The sequence below is a fragment of the Otolemur garnettii genome, unplaced genomic scaffold (genome assembly GCF_000181295.1).
Source record: "Otolemur garnettii isolate 467f Iridium unplaced genomic scaffold, OtoGar3 scaffold00154, whole genome shotgun sequence".
In the NCBI taxonomy this organism is placed as follows: domain Eukaryota; kingdom Metazoa; phylum Chordata; class Mammalia; order Primates; family Galagidae; genus Otolemur; species Otolemur garnettii.
Genome location: NW_003852549.1, coordinates 2,440,477 through 2,454,971, shown reverse-complemented (window position 1 = coordinate 2,454,971; position 14,495 = coordinate 2,440,477). Strand labels below are relative to the sequence as shown.

The 14,495-nt window shown below is 38.8% G+C and overlaps 1 protein-coding gene across 1 annotated transcript in view; it reads right to left on the bottom strand.

Annotated features, from left to right (window-relative positions):
• The window catches only part of FREM2 (FRAS1 related extracellular matrix protein 2), a 198,320-nt gene that overhangs the window by 18,526 nt on the left and 165,299 nt on the right, over nt 1–14,495 (bottom strand). Inside the window, exons 12-16 of the mRNA XM_003799707.1 lie at nt 11,629–11,759; nt 9,517–9,675; nt 7,946–8,249; nt 5,086–5,217; nt 2,824–3,155 (exon numbers count right to left, since the gene is read on the bottom strand). Coding sequence (XP_003799755.1) covers nt 2,824–3,155; nt 5,086–5,217; nt 7,946–8,249; nt 9,517–9,675; nt 11,629–11,759 — 1,058 coding nt within the window. The remainder of the gene's footprint in view (nt 1–2,823; nt 3,156–5,085; nt 5,218–7,945; nt 8,250–9,516; nt 9,676–11,628; nt 11,760–14,495) is intronic.

The window sequence follows — 14,495 nt, the reverse complement described above, 5'->3', positions numbered from 1 at the left end:
AAGTAGCTGGGACCACAGGCGCCTGCCACAACGCCCGGCTATTTTTTGGTTGCAGCTGTCATTGTTGTTTGGCAGGTCCGGGCTGGGGATTTGAACCCGCCACCTTAGGTGTACGTGGCTGGCGCCTTAGCCGCTTGAGCTATAGGTGCCGAGCCGGAAGCAGATTTTCAATCACAAATAAAAATGCAGGGACTTGGCAATATTTCCTGGTGGTAGCTTTAGCTACAAACAGCACATAATGAAGAAAAATCAATTCTCTATCATTTTGTTCCTGGCAGAAGCAATTACCAGTTAATAACATGTATTTGCACGGTGATTACTTTGATTTAAGAGGCCAAGTCTGGGAAAGGACTAGAAGAGGGAAAATAATGTCTGCTCGGAGCCTGGCCAGGGCTGTGGAGGACAATCAGCTGGGCCAGGCCTGGTTTCCTGCAGGTGCCTTTGACTGGGGTGGTCAGTGAAACCAGGAAGCTGTTCCGAAGCCCAGGCAGCCACGCTGAGGGCTCACCTTCCTTTTGGCCTGCTTCTCCATTCTAAATGCAAAAATGTAAAAGGGTGTAAGACTCTCACGGCTTTCTAATGTGGAATCTCTTTATCAAACGTTTAGTTTGCTTTGATTCAGGTGCCATCTCATGAAATATGTTTCATCCAAAACTGATCTGCCTGTCCTGAAATGAGGCTGGAGACCACTGTTGCTAGGCTGCACAGTTCTGCCAACAGTGGGTCTTGGTGTAACATGGCATGTATTTTCAGGATTGCTGTGGGGCCGCATTCTTGTACCAAGAACAAAGCAAGAAGTTCATTTGGCTTCCCTGTAACTGCATCTGCCTACTACACTCAATTTAATGTCCAGGTAAGCATCATGATGTGTTGAGAGCATGGGTTTACAAGTTATCCGAATCCTCTTTGCTTTAGCTTTCAAATACTTTTAAAAATAGTACTTATCTCATAGGGTTCTTATGAGGACAGAATGAGCAGAAATATATATTTAGAAGAATGGCAGGCACACAGTCAACATTAAATGTGACTATTAGTATTATTAGCTTTGTTATTTTTAGTACGATCATTAGATATTTTTATTCTTCTTTAGAACCCCAAACTAAGTATATCAGATGCTCTACTTTCTTCTACTTTATACAGTATTCTTATTCTTCACCTATCCTTACATGATATGCGTGTATGTTGGGGGAGGATGCAGGAGAGTAACATTAGCTTGGGGGAACTGGGAGTGCAAAACCAAGGAGTAAAGTGGGGACATGGAATGGCCACCAGTGATGGTTAATTTAGGCTGTCAGGAACACCCAGATAACTAGTAAGCCATGATTTCTGGGTGTGTATGTAAAGGTGTTTTCAGAAGAGACTAGCATTAGAAATAGCAGACTCGGCTCGGCGCCTGTGGCTCAGGTGGCTAAGGCGCCAGCCATATACACCTAAGGTGGCGGGTTCGAATCCAGCCCGGACCCGCCAAACAACAATGACGGCTGCAACCAAAAAAAAAATAGCCGGGCGTTGTGGCGGGCGCCTGTGGTCCCAGCTACTTGAGAGGCAGAGGCAGGAGACTCGCTTGAGCCCAGGAGTTGGAGGTTGCTGTGAGCTGTGATGCCATGGCACTCTACCCAGGGGGATAGCTTGAGGCTCTGTCTCAAAAAAAAAAAAAAAAGAGAGAAATATGAAATGTATGTGTCACTATCGTAGAGTCCAATTCAGCATCGACACCAGCTGGACTTGCCACCCTCCACAGCTTGGCTGTGGGATTAAACCCATGGTCATTATCTAGTTTCTCTTCACTGCTACTTGTATTATATTTTAATACTTTAATATAATTTTTTATACTATAATATCTTATTTATAGGAATATAGTGCAGAAAACATTACAACATTTTAGCTGAATCTTGACGGGTGTGAGTGATATAGTCTGTATACCATTCGACACTTTAATGCACAAGCCTACTTATGTGATTCTTCATTCAGTGCAGATAAGACAGAACATTGCTTTTAGTTCAAACACTTACTACTTTAAACAGACGCTATACATATTAGATTTATCTATTATGATCCCAATGGAGACTTGTTTCCTTATCATTTTACGAACTCTATTGCTGATGCGATGGGATGAAGATTTTTTAAGGTGTGGAATTTTTTAAGGTGTGGAAAAGACTGCAATTGCAGACCCAATTGCGGACTTTATGTGGAAAGTCTGTGGAGTAAGAAGAAGAATCAGTAATTGTCAAGTAAAAAAACCATAGTTTTTTTAATGAAAATACTTTTGAGTATGTTAATGACAAAGAAATGAAACAGGCAAGGAATAAAAGAGGAGAAAACTAGAAAGAAAAGGGGAGAGAGTGAAACAGCAGGTCGGAAAAGGGGGCGATAGAAGGTGGTGGAAGAAGATAGTTAATAAAAGAACCGACGGGTGGACCCCTGGATTGCAGACCCTCATGGGGGTGGTTCCCGATGTCCCATCACAGGCTTCTACGCACAGATATGAGACGTGATGAGGTGCACGGGGAAAGGACATCAGTACTAGGCTTATTGTAATATCAGAGTTGATTTGGAGCACAAAGCATACACATACCCTGGTCCTTTCAACACAGGGATAATATTTCTATCTACCTACTTCTTCTATGTCAGAATACACATACATTTTTTTCAGAAATAGACACGGATTGTCACACCATCCGTGCCAGCTGTGTGGTCTCTGCTGTGACTAATGACCTCCATAACCACGAGGGAAGACTGGAGTTGGGTTTAGCGTAGATGCACATGTCAGAACAAACCAGTGGATTTCTCTGGTGACCGAAGCTCAGATGTGAAAACCTGTACCTGCCCGTCCGTCCCGATGGTGCCCCCGCAGTCAGTGAGCAGTTCTGACACGTCATAGTAGCTGACAAACTCCCACAGACAGGCCTCCAGGTGCAGGCTTCGGTAGAAGCGCAAAGTGCCAGAACCTCTGATGGAGGAGCTGTACTGGTGAGGGTACGTCTCCCCAATTATTTCTGGATTTTTCGTAGCATCAGTCAAGAATCCATGGTGCGTCTTCACTTCAGTATAATCCAGGAGGTTGGAACACTTGTGGTTTCCAACTCTTGTGCCGTCAGGGCTCAGGGTGAGCTCAAAATTAGAAAGCTCTCTAGTAGAGACCACAGGGAGCATGCCTACGGGAAATCGAAACCAGTGTTACGAGCTCACAGGCAACTGAGGACTTTGAACACTTTATAATGTCTTCACTGCTTGAGAAAAACAAGTGTTATAAAATAGTGCACAGCAGTGATTATCAAGGTGGTACACTAGGAACCTTGGGGTTCCCTAGGAATTTCTTAGGAGATCCATGACATTAAAGCTATTTCCATAATGACACTAAGTTATTATCTGACTTGTCCAACTGTATTTTCTCACAAGTGGACAGTAGAGTTTTTCAGAGGCTATAAATTTGGTAGATTGCAAAAGATTTCATGCAGGAGCAGATATGAAAATGAGAGATGACTTCAAATTTATATATACACGCACAAAGCCATTGTTATTATTTTTTGTTTTATAACTTATTTTAACAATTCCTCTGTTTTAGTTTTAAATCCAGTAAATGTTTATAGATACCACCTATAAAAATGCCTTTGGTATCTTAAATAATTTTTAAGATGTCTTAAGGCAAGAAAAATTGAAAATTACCACTATACATTAGAGCAAAGGATAGGTCCACTTCTTCTGAAAAGGGCCTACTAGTAAATGTTTTCAGAGATTTGTGGGCCCAGAGGTCTCTGTTGAAACTTTTCAGTGCTGCCTTGTAGAGCTAATGCCACCATTATTCAAAGGAATTAACGTGACTGCATGACTGTGCGCAGTAAAGCTTTATTACGGGAAATGGACTTGAATTTCACATAGTTTTCATGTAGCCTAGTCTTCTTATTTTATTCCCTAAACATTTAAAAATGTACAGACCATTGTTAGCTTGCAGACCACATGAGAATGAGCAGCAGGCTGGACTTGGTCACTGATCACAGTTGCTGACCCCTGGCAGGAGCGACGCAGTTAGAGACCAAGGAAAGGGTCTTCTCTTTGAGCCTTACCCCCTCTCCCTCTCAGATTCTCCCAGAGCAAAACTCTGGCCCCACAAAAGAACTGGTCATCCCCACTGTGCTCTACCAGAGCTGTGGCTATTGAATGTTTCTGAAAATGCAAGTCAAACCCCAGGTGTGACATAAGGGACCAAGCACTCTTTCTAACAGGAAAGAGCTGTTACAGCTGTTTCTCCCTAATGGTCCCTTCTCAGCCCTTTGCAGCTCAAGTCACCTGTCCACAAGAGCCTATGTAGTGTGGTCATGGAGGCCAGTATCATACGGTAAAGTGAGAGGACTCCTGTCCACCTAAACTCAAACCCAGGACAAATTTGGGGTTATCATAAGCATATAAAGTGGGATGTCCATGTCCTGAGGGAGACAGATTCTACCTTATAGTTCCTAATACTGCCTAATGTTTCTTCTTCCTGACCTACGTAAATACAGGTCACATGCCAAGTAATAAAACTACTAGCAGTTTATTTCAAGTACAAAGTAGAGTGAGTGAAAAAGACCTTGAAAATGCCTTTTGAACATAAGGAAATGTTCACATAGTGTGGATATAGTTATCAATTCATGCGTTCTGGTCATAGCCCAGAATGTCTATTAATGTCTAAAAAATGTCTTAGTTCTACAATAAATATTGAGAGAGATTTTATAAAACTCCAGCTGTGAAGTAGCAAATACATACTAAAGACAAGCATTGAGCATTGAGCTTGCCTTAAATATGAAGTCACCAAGTTCACATTCAAGGACACATTTATACTCTTTCATCAAAGACAGTATACTAGCCAAAGTTTTGTTTTATTGTATTTGGACATGTATTATGTTTATCTAGTTTTAAGGAATGATCAAATTGGCTCACTTTTAAAACTGGGTAGAACAAGGCAGAAACAGTTGAAAGAAGCAGGGCTTGAAGCTCAAGCTGCAAGGTGAACATGTTTTAAAGCGACTGTTAGAAGATGAAGTAGAATGAACCAGGGAACGAGGGGCCCAAAGCCCTTCCAAGGATTTGCTTACCCAGGTCACCTACCGTCTATGTGTGGCATGGTGACGGTGAGCTTGATTAGGTTTGTGTGGTCTGGGTCCTCAGGGCCCGTGTAGCGCAGTTTAGCTGAGAATGGCTCTGCCCCTACGACCCCAGGAACACGGGGCTGACAAAGACCTCAAGGAAAATAAACATATTTATGCTAAAGGAAGACAATAGATAATGCTTAAAGAATATTGAAGAATATTTTAAAAATAGCAACTATTATTTTTCTCTATACTGTGAAATTCTCTGTGTCTAAGACTTGCAAGACGACCGTGTGAGAAGCAATCACAGCAGAACATTTAGGGCCACTTAACATTTTAGAGATTTAAAAAGTCTCAGAAAAAAATTCAGTGTGATGCCATTCTAGATCATGATCATATTCACGAAATTATTTTAAGGTAAAGTACAAAGAGATATAATAAAAATGTTTGAAAGTCAATAGGAAGAAAATGAGTGTGGTTAAATTAAGTAAATTTTATTTTTACCCTAGAATAATGTATGTATGATTAGTTATAAAATATACATTATTTATAAGTGAACACAACTTAAAATACACTCATCTTAAAAATAAAAATTGAAGTCTTTTTAAAATCAGAGAGCAAAATGGGCACAGGCGAGTTTTATCTCTAAATATTATATAACTTCTTTCTTAATAGTATATGTATTATAAGTTCTAATCCATTTGATATAGCTACACATACACATGTATTTCTCTGTCTTTTATCTCTTTTGACCTTCAAGAATTTTGACATAAAACTCATCCTGCAATATTTCTTTCAAGAGAATTGAGATGTTTTTCATTTGAACATCATGGAGAGGATGATGACCAAGATCCTGGATTATAGTTTTGAGAGAACTAGAAAATATGTAATTTCTTTCTTATTTGCATAAAACAGAAAAAAAGATAGATAGTTATTAGAAGACCAATCAAACCAGAAGCAGGCCCCAGCATCTGGACTGTCTTGCTTTGTTAGTAGAGAGATACATTTTAAAGCATTTACAATTTTTTTGGTACCAACATAATAGTGTGGTTTTAATAGAAAGTTAAAAACTGTATATTTTAATCCTACTAAGAAGAGCATGTTGATTATCTGTATATGTGTCAATAAATATTTGATCCTGAATACATAATGGTGGAAGGTGGTACATATGACCTTTATGCCTCAGTGTTCTTCTGAATGCTGTATGCAAATGGAAGCTTTAGAAATAGAAGCATATACATGTCATCTTTCTGTAAAAACTGGATTAAAAACACTTCTGCAGAGTGAAGGAATCATTTATAAAGTGGATTTACTGCCTTTCCAATGTTGTCTCCAGCCACATCCTCTTCTCCACCCTCAGTGTTTCCCTGGCTCCAGCCCCAGGCCCAGCCTCCCTTGTCATAACAAGGCATGAGCCCCTGCACGTCCCCGTCCACCTGTGCCCAGCAAACTCCTGCTCATCTAGCAACCGGCTGAGCTCCTGGCATGGTGTTTGCATGCCTGTCGCGATCTAACCCTTGCCTACCATCCTGCTGTGTCTCCTGTTTCTTCCTTCTCGCCTTCTCACCAACTTTCCCAATTCCATGCACATTATTTCCAGAATATTCCATTTCCTTCATACTTCCATGAGTCTCTGCTCATGCTTGTTTTCCTCTATTATTTTCAGGATTCATTTTAAGCGTCTTCTCTTTGATGAGCTTTTCCTGACCCACTGAGGGTAGAACTAATCATTCCTAGTTTTGACTAGACAAATTTATACTGCATCTTCAACTTGACTATAAATTCCTCAAGGACAGGGATTCTACCTTATTATTCTTATTGCTAGCATAAATCACTGTGTCTGGCAGATCACAGGAGCTCAAAAAGTATGAAATGGGTGGGTTCCCTAGCTGATATTTTTATAAAAATGGATTTTCATTTTGAAGTACTGCATGTTAGGCAGGCTCCTCACACTTTGTGTGATTCGTGGCCTTGATGATTTGTCTATAACCTGTACAGACCAATGGCTCCAGGTCACACTCAGAGGCCTGCAGTGAACAACCTGCAACCTCAGCAGAACGAACTCTTCCTAGGAACTGGCTGCCCTGTAAACCTAGTTAAGCTAGACATCTTTGTGTTCCTTTACTTGTGGCATCAGAGTTAATGAACAGAAATGGGTGTCCTCATTGAAAGAGCAATTACATATGCATCAATGAATTTAGAATACAATGTCTACATCCCTGTATCATGCTACATTCAAAGAAACTTTCCAATAATCTTGGTGAGGAGAAATAGAGAGGATAGAGATACTAGTGTTGTGTATGAAGGGTCAGTGGGGTAGAAGTTTTCTTTATCATATGAAGTTGAGGACTTGGGAATCCATCCAAAAGTTCCATATGGGAACAATTTTCCTTAGTTGAACCACTTAAGTTTGATCCCTATTGTAGGAATTACGTCATAGATTCTGGATCCCGAAGCCATCTAACTTATCCTGTATTCCAGCTACCTCAGGACTTCACCGCCTCTTAGAAGTTGGGCTAATCTACAGATGTCATCTTTTACAATTTCAAATACGATCTTTTTTTTTGCAGTTTTTGGCTGGGGCCAGGTTTGAACCTGCCACCTCCGGTATGTGGGGCCAGTGTCCTCCTCCTTTGAGCCACAGGTACTGCCCTCAACTATGATGTTTTAAAATCCAAACTTGCTCTGCTATGCATATTTATGAACTCATTGAGTAGGGAAAAGCCTTCCTAGATTTTAAATCTGAAATAAAGACACTTTTTGAAAGTAAAAAAAAAAAAATACATGAGACATTTGGAAGAATTAATAACCAGAAATTAGACACTTGTGATATTCCGTGGTCTTGCAGGGATCTTCATGTGAAAATGGCAACACCCTACCTTCTTCTCTGCCTATGGTTACAACAGGGCTCATCAGCTCTAGACCTTCATTCCCATCGGTGTTCACAGCACGAGCTGCGCACTGTACCCGTGAGCCAGGCTGAAAGTAGATGGAGTCCAGTGTGATCATCTTGGATGATGTGAAAAAGGTGTCAAAGTCCAATTCTCTCATGGGGCTGGTTACACCATCGGGGCCGGCAGGTGCGCTGATCAGCCATCGGTATCGTGTCAAAGTGTCATTGATATTTTCACTTGCACAGATAGAGCCTGTTTTGTCATAGTCTGGATATTTGGGGTTGCAAGCCTATGGCAAACAAGTAACTGTGTTAGGACCACAGTATAGAACAACCTGGAAACTATTCCTCTCAAGTTCTCTCTGTCATTATGCTTCATTGCTACTTTGTACCCATCTCTACTGTTGTTCATTCAATTTCTACCTTTCTATACCCAGCCATGATAGCGTCTATGATCTCAAATATTGTATTTCAGATAGCTCATTGGACATCCCTACTTTTTTTTTTTTTGACATTTTTACTTCTAACTTAATATGTGTGAAGTTGTTATTCATGCCATAATCTGTTGAATCCTCAGAGTTGCCGAATTATCCTTGTTCTCTGTCTTTTCCTCCCTCTCCTCTCTCTCTCTCTCTTTTCCTCTCTCTTTCATGTTACCCCAGTGGGTCAGTGAACTAACTCAATTGATTCTTCATTTGCAATGTTGTTTAGGTTGGTCCCTTCCCTGCCATTCCTAGCACTGCCTTCCTGTCCCTTGTGGGGCTTTTCCTTTCTACTGCCCTGTGGACCCAACAACATAACCCCTTGGATTATTCTTCTGCGCGAGAACTCCCTGCTGCCCAACAAGCAAAGTTCCAATTCTTTTAGGTGGCATTTAAAAAGCTCTATAATTTAGCACCAAATTCTTATTTCTGTCCTTCTCATCCCACAAACTTTTCAGGTGTACATATTATGTGTAGTCATTAGGGCTGCTGTGCTATTAAAATAAGTCATAGTTACAGTTTACAAGGAGCTTTTAATTTAGAGCTTCAAGAGAAGGTAAGTAAAAATAGTAGTGATGTAGCATTTATTATGCTATTCTTCTATCTGTAGGTCATGCTGCAATCCCCTCTTCTGGAATGACGCCCCTTATTTGGCTTAAACTTATTATTATCTTAAACTTTGCCATTCCACCTGAACACACAAGGCTCCCCTCATCCACGGAGCTGCGCTCGGCTCCTTGTTTGTCATCACTCTCATGATAATGATGACATCCTGCCTTTTATTAGAGTTACTGATTTCCATATCTTTTTCTCTTTCTTATTTTTAAATTCCTAAAGTTCTTATCATTTTTTTTTTTTAATCAGTGACAGACTCAGATAAACACAGTATGTGTTAAGGAAGAAAAATGGGAGCTTTATATGATTCATGTCATATTTGCAAAGTTCAAAGCTTAAACCTGTAGTATTTTACTACTTTTGTCTCTTCATGACAAAGACAGTATTACATTGATTAAAGTTTACAATTATTAAAAATAATTCTTACAATTTTCCTCGATATTTTCAATTTCCTACTCACTGTGATACAGATGACAGGGTAGCCAGACATGGGTCCAGTACTCTCCTTAGCTCTGGAGGCGTCATCGTACATCAACAGGGACACAATCTGAGGGGTGGAAGGAAACGTAACATCTGCCATGCTGTTCATTTCTTCTATATACACAATGGCCTTGGTCACCTAGGAAGAAAAGAGAATCATCACTGATTAGGGAAACACTGGCTTTTTGTCCTTCCATTGCAAAGTCATGGCCTTGTTATGATGAAAACTGTCATACGCAGAGGCCCTGTATGCAACAGGGCCCTGTGTAGCCTGTTGCATGTGACCTTGCCACCATGTTCACATCTTATGGTTGCAGGGGAGGGCACCTAAGACTGGGGCAGCTAATCCAAAGGTTGGTTAGTGACCTACAAGGTTGATGGACTCGAATTATTTTCTTCAATTTGTGGTGACAGTAGCTAAATCTGTCTTGGGGCTGTGGAGTGGAAATTCTATGAAAAAGTCAGTTAATTGATAGTGAGAAGAATGCTGAAAGATATCTTGAGATAAGGGAGATCGTGGAAGTGGTGGGAGAGTATGGGCCATGATGCAGCAAGGCCAGGGATAAGCAGTGTGTCAAAGAAAAGGGGCCAGAAGGCCCTGCCTGGACCACAGGCAGAGAAGGGGAGAGGCTCCCAATAGCACAGGAGTCTGTGAACCTCTGCTGGTGGACAAGGTGACAAAGACACCCTTCTGTAAGTCTGCCATGGATCCCGAAGAACAGTTCAAAATCTGACAACACACATGGATTACATCACGGTTTCCAAACCTATTTTTACATATATATTATTAAAAGAAACTTTTATAACTGAAAGTAATTTGACTGAATCTTTCTCTTCCTTTGATCCAAAGTTTCATACACTACTTCATAAAAATAATAATGGAAGATTCATTTTTTATGTGATCAAGATATAAAAATATATTTGATAAAGATTTTCTGCCCTGTTTTGAACCCACACAACAGTGTGTTAAGTGTCAAAATTTCTACCTTTTTTTATTAGCTTTATTTATTTGATGTCCAGAGCCTTATGACCAAAATGTTAGTCTGAAAAGTGTTATGTCCTAAACGAATGTACTTCATTCAATTTATATGGTATCATCAATCAGATTTTCCTCCAAATAAACATAATTTTCACAGAATTTTGACCTTCACACCAAAAAATAAGTTTTAGAACTACATGTCATGGTTAGGAACAGATATATTTTTATGTCTACGCTTAAATCTCCTTCAGGCAGGGCCTTCTGGGCCCTCCAGCCCATCGCTGGTGTCTGCTTCACGATGGCCCACACTTTCTCTGAGTAGAGAAATTTCTTGAATTTTAAATATTACTTGAAAAAAGGCAATGCACTATGGTAGAAACACAATTACACAGTGAAAATTTAACAAATGACAAAAATATTTAAGGGAAAATTTTTATCAACTTGACTGCATACTGATAGTAAAACAATAAAAACAATGCAGTCGATTTAAGCATAGATATAAAAATGTATCTGTTCATAAACAGGACACCTGGTTTTAAAAGTTATTTGTGCTGTGAAGGTCAATATTCTGTGAAAATTATGTTAATTTGGAAGAAAATCTGTTGATGATACAATATAAATTAAATAAGTATAGAAAACAAATGTTAGGACTAACATTTTCGTCACAAGGCTCTGGACATCAAATTCTGATAAAGTTAATAGAAACAGGTGGAGATTTGAGGGTTCACAAACTATTTTGTGGGTTTCAATGAATGTGTTAATGAGTTGTGGCACTGAATTAATAGTCCCTCCCCTTATGCTGAGATGATGCTTTTTCTCTGGAGGTTAATCTCAAATTCAATCATTACCGATTGACATGGAGAATGGAAGTGGGTTAGCATAGGACCCAGACTCCAGTTTTGAGTTGATGTTTTCAAAGAAAGGGAGAGGAATTTCTTGATTGTGACATAATCAAAACAAAATTTATTTAGATGGTGAAAGGAATTATGCACGTCTCTTTCATGTAAGGCTTGTGCAAAGAGTCCTCACTTTGCTGCATACTAGGAACAGCCTATATGCATTTTCTGTGACAAAATGCTGGTCATGAATTTGTAGACACACGGCATTACTTACCTGAGTCTCTGCTATCATATTTTCGTCGGGTTTTAGGTGAACAGTGAAGGCCTCTCTCATCTCTCCTATCTCATCAAAGATTACTTCAATTTCAACAACGTGCTGGGTTTCTCCCTCCTTAAACTCAATTTCTGCAAATGCAAAATCACAGATTTAAATCTTTTGCATCTGCATGTGGGAAGTTTTTTTTCAAGCTGTTTTGACTGTGGTCTGCAGTGAACAACATATCTTACATTGTGGCCCAGTATATTTCTGCGCGTGTGTGCACATGTATGTATAAAAAGAACCAAAAGTTTAACAGACATCATTTATTCTTACTCTATGCACTGAACTTTGATATTTTCTATTCTCTTATATTTTATCTAGAAGAAAATTCTCATTGTAAGATACTGATTTGTTGGTTGACAGTTTGAAATGACGCTGACTTATGGGACGGTAAGTAGTTCTAACATCGGGACATAGAAGATAAACTCACCGCTCATTCTCCAGAATTTCTAAACCAACAGGAGTCAAATCAATGTGATCACAGGTATAATCAGATGTGAATGATATTTACATTGTGCATATATGTGGGGACATTAAATATAAAATTATTGAGTTTTTTTATCCACTATCAAGTTATATTTCAAAAAGACTTTTTGATGTTCTTCTTAGAAATTCGGAAAAGTTACTTTAGATAAATGTTAGAACTTCTTTCCTGTCCCCATCTCTCTCACTAAAAAGAGTTGCTTCACTGTCATGAAACTTGTATCCCATTGTCAAAGTCCGTTTCTGAACTATTCATTTCAAAATTATTAAAACATTAAAATTATTAAATTTTATTGAACTCACAACTGACCAGCTAACTACACAGCTAAACTTGGTGAACTATTTTGCTGGTCTGACTATGCTCTTGGAGATGCTGTTTCAAACGAGAAAATGTAAAGACTACAACGACAGTCGTGCCAATTAGTTTCTGGTGAAACTGCAATTCAATCATCATAGTTATAAATTATAAATCTTTTAAAGTTGGGCAGAAGAAAATACATCTCCAGTGTACGATACAAAGAGGACATTTTTCTCTTTATAAAGATTTTTTTACTCTTTAAAATCAGCTCGCTCTCTTTTTTTGGGACAGCTGTTTTCCTCCTGGCCTCTGGGTGTCCTTTGAGGCTGCCTGTTCCTGATTCCTCAGACCCTGAGAGAACTTCCAGTTCTTGATCCAGAGAATGAAAATAGTCAATCATTGCTGGCCTACTAATTTGTTTGGCCTCCCTTGTATAATATGACATTACAAAATTAGTTTCTAATATTTAAAAATCTGGAAATTTTATCAGAAAATACAGTTTTTTAAAAAGTTCTTTTGAAGCTTTCTGCATTACAACAGTCTGTAGCAACCAGGTTATAGTAGTACAGGCTTTTCTCAGCAAGGAATGGACTTGCTGGTTTAATAGGATTGCAATAATTCCATTTCTCCTTCACATTTCCCTTGCTTTGCCATTTTCATGGCTTGTCTTAGCCCTATAAGCATTCACATTTTTATCACCCCTGAGTTATAAATATAAACCAAATTTCTAAGAATTTAAAAACTTAAATATTTACCTTAAACATTTAAATTATTGTTTTCTGATAGTACGTTTGTCAGATGGTAGTCAAGCTTCCTCATTCACATTTACCTTGTTCCTTTAGACTTTTTTAGTGCACAAAAAGGTCAACTTTTATTTGATATTTAATTTTTTCTGCTTATTTGAAAAAGGCTGACCTCAATTTGAGCCATACAAAGAGATGATAGAACATTTCTGAAAAAAATTCCTTAATTTTTTACAATAAAGCATTATAAACAGCATGTTGACATTTATGGGATAAAAGAGACAAATAGGCTGATTAAATATTATTTAACTTTTGTCCTGACATTATCTGCCAGCTATTTACTAGATAGCTCTAATTCTGTTTCTGTTTAAGCAAAAAGAACTGTTTTATTTCTAAGTAAAACAACTTCTATTAAAGGTTGTATTGTTAATATTGGGAAGATTTTTCTTTCATACAAAATCTGCACATTAGAGAAAGACATTTTAGATTTCAAATTCACCAGCTAGTCAGGTTTTTCTCTTCTTTTGGATTGCATAGGGGTGAGGCAGAAGTAACGCCCTTTTGTGCTGGAGTGTGTGTGATACTGTTACCTTACAGAATTACATGGGAATGATGTAAACTACAAATAACAGCACAGATAATGTCCTTTATTATGAGCCGGTCATCTATACTGATCTTTTATCACAAAATCATAAGCATGTTAATTCTGTAACATAATAATATCACAGTCAAGCACAAAAGGGTGTTACTCTTGATGGACCCTGTGTGTGATTTACTGCAAATACATTATTATTCTTTACTTAGAGAATAATTGTAGGATACCTTTGATATTCTATAATGGCTTATTAAATTCTTATTATTATATGCAAAGAAAATATGAGCTCCTTTGTAGAAGATGTTACTGTTTTTCTTGCCTTGTTAACTTAACTACTGGTCCAGCGACACCTCTCAGTCACTTTCTGAATCTCGGTTGCGAGTTAGGGCTGAAGACGTCCTCAAGTGCTATGATCCTCAAGAACTAAACATTATTGATGGTTAGATGGGGGAAGCAGAAACACAGTGTTTGGGTAGAACTCCAAATAATTAATAAACTTAATTTTGGACATAAATTTATGCTTATTAGGTCATCAAATAACTCAGAGAATGAGCAAGAGGGAAGAACAGATTCATTTTAATTACTGATAGAGGTAAACGGTGAAGTGAACCTGTTAGGCCACAGGGCAGTAAGGAGGCCCTAAAACAATGAAAACATTCTACCCGCATATCAGACTCTTGCACCTGGAGGCAACACCCTACCC